Below are 10,352 nucleotides of genomic sequence, written 5' to 3' on the forward strand. Positions count from 1 at the left end.
GATGTAATGTCAGCCAATGGCACGCGTGGTAATTCTCGACGAAACAAATTCCCGGAGAGCTGCGATGTCGGCTTGCTCGCTTCCAACCTCTTGGCCTCGCATCATCCCGCCAACGACTTCATGTCTGACTCAGGAACGCATTGGAGCAATCAACAACAACTTTTTCGCGACCACTTGATCTGTTTCTGAATTCCACATCGATCCCAAGATGCCTTCTCGACAAGATGTTCACTACTTTGGAGCTGGTCCTGCACCACTTCCAACACCTGTTCTGGAAGAGGCATCTAAAGCTCTACTCAACTACAAAGACACCGGAATTGGCATCACAGAAATTTCCCATCGCAGTGCAGATGCGAACGAAGTTCTTGCAAATGCCCAGAGTGCCCTTCGTCAGCTGCTAGATATTCCGGAATCAGATGGTCCCGATGGCTATCAAATCCTCTTCCTGCAAGGAGGTGGCAGTGGAGAGTTCTCCGCAGTCATCTTCAATCTTGTCTCCGTCTGGGTCGCAAAGCAATTGAAAGATCTGGGAGGTGATGAGGAGAAGCTGAAGCAAGTCGTACAAGAGCAATTGAAGCTAGACTATTTCGTCACTGGCTCCTGGTCTCTCAAAGCATCGCAAGAAGCAGCTCGCCTCTTGGGCGCCGAGCACGTCAATATTGTCACCGATGCGCGCAAACACCGCGATGGAAAATTTGGCGTGATTCCAGAGTCCTCCGCCTGGACAGCTAGCAACGGCGAACCAGCATTGACCTACTACTGTGACAACGAAACCGTCGACGGTGTAGAATTTCAATCCACACCCACAGGCAAGAACCTCGTCGCAGACTTGAGCAGCAACTTCCTCTCCCGTCCCGTCGACGTCCGAAAACACGCTGTCATCTTCGGCGGAGCACAAAAGAACATTGGAACCACAGGCGTTACCATCGCCATTGTCTCCAACGCCTTCTTGCCCCCACACGCCGAATATGCCAAGCCAGAAGTACTGCGCAAACTTGGTCTTCCTATCGGTCCAATCGTCTTCGATTACCCTGCCATCGCGAAGAACAACAGCTTATATAACACTCTCCCCATCTTCGATGTCTACATCGCCGGCCAAGTCATGCAACGCCTCCTCACCATCCACAAAACCCAAGACGGACAAGCGCGTATCGCAGGCCAGGCAGCTGAAAGCAACCAAAAAGCTTCTCTCCTCTATGGAGCGCTGGATAGCCATCCTTCAGTCTACCAAGTCGTTCCAGACAAGAGCGTCCGCAGCAGGATGAACATTTGCTTCCGCGTCAAAGGCGGGGACGCCGATGCCGAGAAGGCTTTCCTCAAAGGTGCAGAAGATCTCGGACTCAAGGGATTGAAAGGTCATCGCAGTGTGGGCGGTATGAGAATTAGCAATTACAATGCTGTTCCTGTTGAGGCGGCGGAGAAGTTGGAGAAGTATCTGCAAGAGTTTGCGAAGGGGAATCAGTAGAGGAGAAAGCAATGTGTGTGACTGGGCATTAGCGTGGAGTTTGGCTGGGTGATATATAAAAAGAGATGGGACGATTCAACACAAGACATGTTGAGAGAATGACATGAAAACGACAGTGGTTAACCACGAGTAGAAATACAATATAGAGTTTCCTGAATTTGATGCATCATGAATTTCTAATTCTATACTTCAGTAGGGTCCGCCGCCTTTGCGGCAGCTCATACTCGCTCATTGATGCTATAAATCATCACACCTTCATCCACTTCATTCCTTGAAAACATCTAATCCTCATCACTGTCCATCAACTCCGCCAACTCCGCCTCCTCCTCCGCAGTCAGCATCCCCTCCCCACCTTTCTTCCCCTTCCCCTCATCCTCATCTTCCTCACCACCTTCTACCCTCTTCCTCCTCTCCTCCATCCACTCCTCCATAACCTTCCTCTCCAAACTCCACCCCCTCACCGTCCCATCAATACTCACACTCACAACTTTCTTTCCCCCTTGCAAAGCAACCAACCCCGTAACCTCCTCAAAATGTCCCTCATAAACACAAATCTCCTTCCCACTTCCGGCATCCCACACTCTCACCTCCTCATCTCTACACCCCGTGACCACAAGCCCCAAATCCTCGAATGCAAGCACACAACGCACGAAATCCGGATGTTGAAGTGTAGTATCTGCTTCCCAATTCCGTTCTCGAACAAGATGCTTGGCAGTCTTATCTGCTGATGCAGTCCATAGATCCCCTGAAGAATCGAATTCGAGGGCGTAGATGCTTGTTTCATGCGCGAGTATTGGGGTTTCCAGGCTCGACGATGCTTCTTTAGCGGAAGATGGAGAGATTTCCCAGCGTCGGATCTCACGGGTTGAACTTGATGAAAAGAGTGTGAGGTTCGAGCCTGGTGAGGAAGACTCCGATGGGAAGGAAAGAGAATCAATAGCAAATGATGCGAGGGCTTTAGTGTGACCTTTGAGTTTATGGATCGGAGTGGAAGTTGTGAAATCCCAGATTATGATTGTGGCATCTGCGGCGCCGGAGATGAGTATGGGTTTTCCTTCTAGGGATGTGGCGAGAAGGCATTTGAGGAAGTCGGTGTGGGCGGACAATTTCTGAGCGCTCCTTTCTGAGGTCTGTTTGCAGAGAGGGATGCCATAGATCGTTTTGTCCCAGCTGCCCGTGAAGAGGGTTTTGGTGATGGGACAGATCGTTAGGCAAGTCAGTGGTGCGGCACTTCCATCAAAGATTTTGGTGACTTGGCGGCTCTGTGGGATCGCATGTTAGGGGCATAATCGATGAATATATAGGAAAGACGTTCTTACACACTTCCAGATCTACTCGCTTGACCTCGCCGCCGGCCTCCGCTACGTAAATGGCATTCTCATTGAAAGGGTCGGCAATTGCTGCGAGGATTTTCGAAGACAACTTGATCGGATCTCCATGCTTGTTCTTCGACTTTGCTGCTTTGCGTTCAGATGTTGCGATGGCTTCGGTCGTTTGGAAGTAGTGTCCGGGGTCGTTCGATCGTGACATGATGACGGACGAGGTGCCTTGTCTAGCGTTTGCCCGCCAAGTGAGTGAGGTTTCCGTGTGTCGAGCTTGAAGTTACACGAGGTGGCGTTGCAGGATAATGGGAGACTCCGCTCGCCTCGTGGCCGCCGAACTGTCGCCGTTTCAGCAGTTCATCAAATGGTGACCTGTGCGCTATAGGGATTGAGATTAGTCACTGTATTTCTGTTTGCCAAGGCCAGGCGCGGCCGGTGGTTGAAGTTTATCCTGGGCCCGAAAGGCAGAAGAACCCGGTCGGCGACGCCACATGCAGACGTCGCGTGCAGGCGAGCACGTCGAATCATCACTCCGCGCGCATCCCACTTCGCTGCAGCCGTCACGCCAGCTGCCAGCCCCAGCCGAGATGATCCTCTCATCAGCAGCAGGAGCCGCGCGCGCTGCTCACGTTACAGCCGGCTGCCGTGCTGCGGACCCAATGGAACCAGAGCACGCCTAAACTCGGCCGCAGGACCCTCTCTGCCAGCAGCATCCCGAATGGCGCATCTGGGCAACGATGCCACGCGCAGTAGCGGCCATGCTATGCGCTATACCACGTTCGCTATGCTGCGGCCGCCTTTGACTTTATGAGGCGGGTCGCGACCTCAGCGCATTCTCGCTCGCTTCTCCTCTGCTCTCTTGCTCCCTCCAGCGTCCATCGCATCGTCCTCAGCCGCAGCGATGGCCTCGGGATCGTCCTCGTCGTCTTCGGCGCAGCCTGCGCATATGGCTACCGAGGATGTCATCACGAAGACCCAGGTGTCCCAGAACTCCCGCAACATGACCCAGTTCGATCGCATCGATGATGAGGATTTGGACTATCATGGACACCTCAAGTCGTCGAAAGAGGATGATCGGGGCTTCACGCGGAATGACCAGAAGGACATGTCCCGTATGGGCAAGAAGCAAGAGCTGCGGCGGAATTTCAGAGGCTTGTCGACAATTGCCTTTGTGGTCATCCTGCAGGGTACATGGGAGGTGTTGCTTGCAGCCTCATACCAGGGCATGTATAGCGGAGGGTTGGCAGGGCTGTTCTGGTCCTATGTTTGGACCTTTTGCGGCTTCTCGCTTGTGGTTGTCAGTTTGGCTGAGATGGCTTCCATGGCACCGACGTCGGGCGGACAGGTGAGTCGAACTCTCCGGTGTAGAATGATAACCTTATCTGAGCGAACACTAATCTGTGAATAGTACCATTGGTATGTTCTTGTGAAATATTGTTGCCGGCCATGGACTGACTTTGTAGGGTTTCTGAATTCGCGCCTGCCAAATACCAGAAGCTGCTTTCATACTTCACCGGTTGGATGAGCACACTCTCGTGGCAGGCCGGCACAGCGTCCGGCCCCTTCTTGGTTGGTACTATGATTCAAAGCGTGGCCGCGATCAACAATCCGTCCTACGCAGGAACAAATTGGCAAGGAACGTTGTGTGTCTGGGCTATCACGATCCTTGTCCTATTCGCCAACGTATATGGTGGAAACGCCATGCCGGTGTTCCAGAACCTCATGCTCATCTTGCACGTCTTTGGCTTCCTCACAATCATTGTCTGCATCTGGGTCCTGGCTCCTCGAAATGCCGCGAGCGTTGTCTTCACCGAATTTTACAATGGCGGTGACTGGCAGACCATGGGTCTCGCACTCATGGTTGGCCAGATCTCTGCAATTTACGCTTGTATTTGTTCCGACGCGGCCGCTCACATGTCCGAAGAGATCAAGGACGCGAGTGTTACGGTACCCAGGGCCATGATCGGATCCTACGTGTTGAACGGTGGTCTCGGCATCATCTTCCTGGTTACATTCCTCTTCTCGGTCGTGGACCTGGAAGGTGCACTAGAGGCCGACTATCCTTTCCTCTACGTCTTCCAGAACGCATTTTCGATCCAGGCCGTGAACGCACTGAGCTCGATCGTCATTATCCTGATCTTTGCTGGAACACTGTCCTACAACCTCTCCACCTCGCGACAAACATGGTCGTTTGCTCGTGACAACGGACTCCCTTTCTCTGGCTGGATCAGCAAGGTCAACACAAAGCTCGAAGTCCCCGCGAATGCAGTCATCGTGACTTGCGCCTTCACGATTGTTCTCTCGTTCATCAACTTCGGCTCGGACGTGGCCTTCAACGCCATCATCTCGCTGAACCTGGTATCCCTGATGATCACCTATCAAGTGTCCATCGCATGCGTGCTGTACAGACGAGTCTATCAACCCGAGTTGTTGCCAAAAGCAAGATGGAGTCTTGGAAAGTATGGCGTTGCCATTAATATTGGCGGACTTGCATACTCGAGCTTCGCCTTCTTCTGGTGTTTCTGGCCGAACATTCGCAACCCTTCGCTTGTGGACTTCAATTGGTCGGTTCTTATGTTTGTCGTTGTTGGATTGATCGCCGCGATAGATTGGGTGGTCAGAGCCAGGCATGTCTATACGGGGCCTGTGGTTCTTGTCGAAGGGTTTAGAGATTACTGAGCTAGAATTTGGCAGTGAATGTTGAAGCATAGGGCTTCCGTCCTCCGACGTGCCCTCCTTTCGGGCATCTAGCTCCGATTTCTGCTTCTCTATTTGTTCCTCGTGCCTACACACTCGACACTCGCAGTGCAAGTCGGCTTGACAAGATGGCTAACACGCACAGCGGACAGGATGCCGCAACTTCGTCGACATCGGTTGGTAACAATCGTAGAGCTCGCTTGATTCGATGCTAATTACCCCCTAGTCGAACACCACGCAACCCTCATTCGACAACAGATTCCCTCCATCCAACCCCTACATCGCCTTTCAACTCGCCTTCATGGACAAACAAGGCGGCAAAGCTCGATTCGTTCGTATCCCTCTTCCCTGACCAACATCTCACCCATCCCCCTCTCGAGTAAGCCCCCATCTGACAATCCCTCAGGCGCATCCCTTCCTAACCTTCGACACAACAATGCCCCACACCATCAGAAAAGTGCTTCGAAACCGCTACTTCATGCACCTCCTCCAAAACATCTTCTCCCGCCTCTCCCGCCGCCAACTCCTCGTCATCGAACGCGTTTGCAAATTCTGGCAAGAAGTTCTCATCTACTATTCGCCGAATTTGGAGGAGTGGTTGTTTTACAGCGCTGTTGAGAAGCGGACGGTTTGTGTTTTTGAGACGAATGAGCAGAAGAACGTTCCTGTTCCTTCTACCCCTTCTTCTGCTTTCTCGGATTACGAGTTCGAAACACTACGACTCGTTGATAGGATTTCAGGGACTGTTGGACCGCTCTGCGTGCTCAGAGAAAAGGAAAATGGGAAGGAGGGGAAGATGTTCTATGGTGTGGAAACGAAACAGAATCCTTATCTCCTGAGGCCGATCAAGTACACGCCAAATTTCCTGTACAGCGGGCTGAAGTTCTCGTATCAGATCTTCTCTGGAACGAGGTTTACCATTCCGACGGAGACTTTGGTTGAGATTCGGGATTTTGGGTTGGCGGACAGTCGGATGGGGATGTTTTTGACTCAGCCTCCGGTTTGTGAGGTGAGGGTCAGCGTACTTGATCCTTTTGGTGGGGATGGCGAGGGCGGCATGAGCAATACGAAGAAGAAGAAGGAAAAGAAAGGAGAAGATGAAGCTGTTGAGCCGAGTGTGAGGGATTTGGTTGTGAGAGAGGAGGAAGGTGTGAGGTTGAAGCATCTCATCAGGGACATTGGGCCGGATTTAGTGCAGAGGAGATTTGAAGAGTGGACGGTTTCGATTTTGGTCGGGAAGGGAAGTTTGGTCGGTGGAGAGACGGCTGTGTTTCTCAAGGAAATGGATAAGACAGAAGCGGATGAGCGAGGACTGTTGGAGAGGATTACGGATGAGATGGAGTTGGATTGAGGTTTAACCCAGATGAGATTGCTTCACTAAGTTGGCTGAGAGATGGATACTGTTCTACTTTCGGGGTCTAGAAGATGTGTGAAAGACGGAGAACAGTGGTGCGATATTGTGTCGCCGATGGCGACCTGCACAAAGGTCTTACACTGAGAGCGATGGCCGAGACTCATCCCATAAGGGCACTTTGTATAAGTTACGATACTGAATTCAAGAAGCATAGCAAGCAGGCGATGATCAGAAGACTCACAGTAGTCACTGAGCTTCCAAGGAATGTCACAAGTGAAGATCTGAAATTCATTGAATATAATAATACATTTCCCCCCATCTCAGTCACAGACAGAAGATTCCGAGTGTAGAAGAAAATTCCACCGCTTACGACTCCAGGCCGCCACCAGTGGATTTCAGGCACCAGGCCCCAATAATAATACAATCAAGAGAAAAGAGAAGAGAAAGTTCCCCAAGCCGACTCCGACGCACAGCATCATCGTCCCCTAAAGCTGCCATCCAGCGGCATTCCAGTCCAAGACACCAGGTCTCGGTAAGAGAAGTAAAGAAGTCAGAAGATGAAATACCAGAGAAGTCACCAGTGATTCTTCAGCATGATGAACGAGCCAGTCATCCATCGGAATGTATTTTGTGCTTTGTGTTTCATTTTGAACGTGTGAAGTCGCCAACCAGCGGCGATGATAGAATGGTGCCCAAATCACCAGGATCTGGACATCACAGTCCGAAACGAGCCAGTCATTCGTCCTTGGAGAAGAAGATCAAAAGTCCATCGCTAGCCGGTAGTGATGAACAACGATCAAGACACCAGTGTCTCATCGTGGTAAACAGTAGGGGGATGTGAATCCGACGAGCCGGTCGCCAGGTGTTGTTTCGTCATCTTTCTGATAAACACCATCCAGTAGCGTTCTTCGAAGTCCGAGATACCAGAACTTGGACCCGGATTGAGTTGAAAGGAGTGGACTGAAGAAAGCCACCAGGGCAGAGTCCAAGCAGACGAGACTAGCCCGATCGCTGTGAAATCGAAGTGGTGGAGAATTGCCAACCAGCGGCGATGTTCCCAGTCACAAGAGACACCAGGCCTCGTGGACGAAAGAGAAGAAAGGCCTCCAGGGCTGTAACAAAATACGCAAAGTCCAGCTCGCATAAAGTCATAATCGTCGTTGGTCTCGTAGTTACTATCCAGTAGCAACTTGGCAAAAAGAGACACCAGGTCTCGAGAGAGGGAAGAAACAAGTAAGCATATAACCACCTGGGCCACATGATCATCGCGATAGCCAGATCGCTTGGATAAATGAGATTGCTATCCGGTAGCGAACCTCGTGCACTGGGAAGACACCCGGTCTCCAGTGAGATGAGAAGGAGTAGCCTCCAGGGCAGGATTCAAGATCGACGAACCAGTCATCGATCTTGTAGTGTACAACGACGCTGCCAGCCAGTGACAGTGCCGCTTGGTAGGCAGAGTCGCCGGGACTTCTGCACAAAAAGTCACGAACCAGTCGTTTCTTGAAGATCGTGTCGTCATGAGAATCGCAGTCCAGCCACAATCGTCCAGCTCATAACATCGTAAGAAGAAGAAGAAGCATATCGTCGCCTGGACCATATCTTCATCGAAGGACAATCCAGTCGTCCAGCTCAGTCATAAAATTCGTAAAGTTCGCCATCCAGTAGCTTCGTTGCATGTCACATCTCATCGAAAATCGCTATCCAGTAGCGATTCCATCAGGTCGTGATAGAAAAGAGACACCAGTTCTCATTCGTCAAATCCATCGGAGAAGAAGTAGAAATTTCCAAGGAGCGTAGAAGCCACCAGGGCTGATCTGTCGTTCATCTTCGCTCGTGGCAATTCGTAATCTTCGTGAAGGTAGATGCTAGCCAGTAGCATTTCGTGTATTCGTTAGGTCGTTAGGGTCGTTAACATGAGGCGCCGGGCCTTCATGATGTTTTTGACAAAGGAGATTCGTGATGTGAAAGGAGTGGAAGTGGTCGTTATGGTGTCGTTGTCGTAAAGATTCGTCTTGTGTGTCGTTGTCGAGTATCGTGAATGTGATTGTGGAGGAGGCGAGAGATCCGGGGTCGATGTTCGATGTTTGTTTCCGGCAAGGTTTGTCTGTCGTCGATGCATTTCGTAGCAATTGACAGGCGAGGATCTGCAGCTGGTGGAAAGGATCATTTTAGGTCTTGATACGGCTCCTGTGCCATGGTCGAGTGTGGCCAGGCCCATGCTTCCCCATCAACATATGAGGAGTAGCATCCAGGGCTGATGTGGCATCGATGCTGGAAATCGAGGCACCGGCCTCGGTTGCGCAGTGTTCCAGCGGAATGGGATGGCAAGAGACAGTGCTCGAGGAGGTATGGGTGTTGTAGTGTTGAAGATATGGCCCGGACGTGCTCAGGTGAAGTCTGCAGCGGAAGCTGAGAGTGCAAATGCCACAGTGGAGCCAGCCACTGCAGTAAACGCCATGATGAATGAAAAGATGAAGGAGTGGAAGAAAGCTGATTAGGCTTTGCAGCTGCTGTTGCTGCTGCTGATGAGATGTTGGGATTGAGGAGAAATTCGTCCTTCTTAAATGTCTGAATCTGTCTCCTTGCGATGCTATCACACCATCGCGGTGCATGTTGTCGGCGTTTCTATACTTGGCTTGTGCCTCAAGCCTTTCCATAGAACTTACCTTGTCGCTGTCGTGATGGCCCAGGAGACAACTAAGTGACCTATCAGGTGGTAGCATCAAAGCATACAGACCCCACCGGAGGCACATGACAGGCCGAGCAACAGAGACAGCCCAGAAGCATTCACTCCACCAGTGCTGCGATAGCTCCTGGGCATGCTGGATCCTCCGAACTAATTATGGATACAATCTGTTGTTACAGAGTAGCCCACGTGGAGTAGTATGGCACGCCGAAGCATACGGCCGACTACTTGCGCTTGCCTCTTTTGGGGATATGAAGTTCCGGTAAGGCTGTGTTGGAAGGATGTTTCCCAAGGCGAGCGTCGGTTCAGATGATAATAACGCCGTCGCCGAGAACGTCAGGTTCGCAACAATCGAATCGTGCTTATTGATTTCAGCGTACTCCAGCGCAGAGCAGTACGTCATGTACTGGAGTTGATGCTCGCACACCGAGCTGGCGCTTTTCGGCATGACACAAGGATCTCCACAGATCTCATGCTTTGACCTCGTGCCTTATCGAAAGAGCCGCCAGCTAGGCATATGTGCAGATTGAGGCTCTGGTCAGGCACGCGATGCGCAAAGCCCAAAGTCCATCGGACGCCGTCCGATCGCGCCATGCCAGGAATGTGATAGAGCAACTGGAAATGTGTCGAACGGAAGATCCGATGAAACGTCCTTGGCTCGAAAGTACCGGGGAGCGGCGATAATGCCAAGGTAGACCTAAGTCCATGGTCATAACTTGATGTAAATGGAGTAACACAGAGGTGATGCCAAGCCTGAAGTGAAAGCGCCGAGCTAGTGTATGGCAGAGGATTTTCGCCGACACAGCTGTAGACGCTTCCGCTCCT

At 51.5% G+C, this 10,352-nt stretch overlaps 4 protein-coding genes across 4 annotated transcripts; 3 read left to right on the forward strand and 1 right to left on the reverse strand.

Annotated features, from left to right (window-relative positions):
* Positions 1 to 208: 208 nt before the first annotated feature.
* On the forward strand, positions 209 to 1,465 carry RHO25_005154 (uncharacterized protein; the record flags this gene model as incomplete). Its single annotated transcript, XM_023596060.2, has 1 exon — positions 209 to 1,465. One exon carries the CDS (start codon positions 209 to 211, stop codon positions 1,463 to 1,465), a length of 1,257 nt encoding a protein of 418 aa, XP_023457868.1.
* A 281-nt stretch (positions 1,466 to 1,746) lies between these two features.
* Positions 1,747 to 2,995, reverse strand: RHO25_005155 (uncharacterized protein; the record flags this gene model as incomplete). The annotated part of the gene is made up of 2 exons (XM_023596061.2): positions 1,747 to 2,727; positions 2,789 to 2,995. 2 exons carry the CDS (start codon positions 2,993 to 2,995, stop codon positions 1,747 to 1,749), a joined length of 1,188 nt encoding a protein of 395 aa, XP_023457068.1.
* A 693-nt stretch (positions 2,996 to 3,688) lies between these two features.
* RHO25_005156 (uncharacterized protein) lies at positions 3,689 to 5,466 on the forward strand (the record flags this gene model as incomplete). Its single annotated transcript, XM_065602625.1, has 3 exons — positions 3,689 to 4,132; positions 4,196 to 4,203; positions 4,251 to 5,466. 3 exons carry the CDS (start codon positions 3,689 to 3,691, stop codon positions 5,464 to 5,466), a joined length of 1,668 nt encoding a protein of 555 aa, XP_065458697.1.
* A 146-nt stretch (positions 5,467 to 5,612) lies between these two features.
* Positions 5,613 to 6,835, forward strand: RHO25_005157 (uncharacterized protein; the record flags this gene model as incomplete). Its single annotated transcript, XM_023596063.1, has 3 exons — positions 5,613 to 5,660; positions 5,711 to 5,815; positions 5,891 to 6,835. 3 exons carry the CDS (start codon positions 5,613 to 5,615, stop codon positions 6,833 to 6,835), a joined length of 1,098 nt encoding a protein of 365 aa, XP_023457244.1.
* Positions 6,836 to 10,352: the final 3,517 nt, after the last annotated feature.

This window comes from Cercospora beticola, chromosome 3 (genome assembly GCF_033473495.1).
Source record: "Cercospora beticola chromosome 3, complete sequence".
Classification (NCBI taxonomy): Eukaryota; Fungi; Ascomycota; class Dothideomycetes; order Mycosphaerellales; family Mycosphaerellaceae; genus Cercospora; species Cercospora beticola.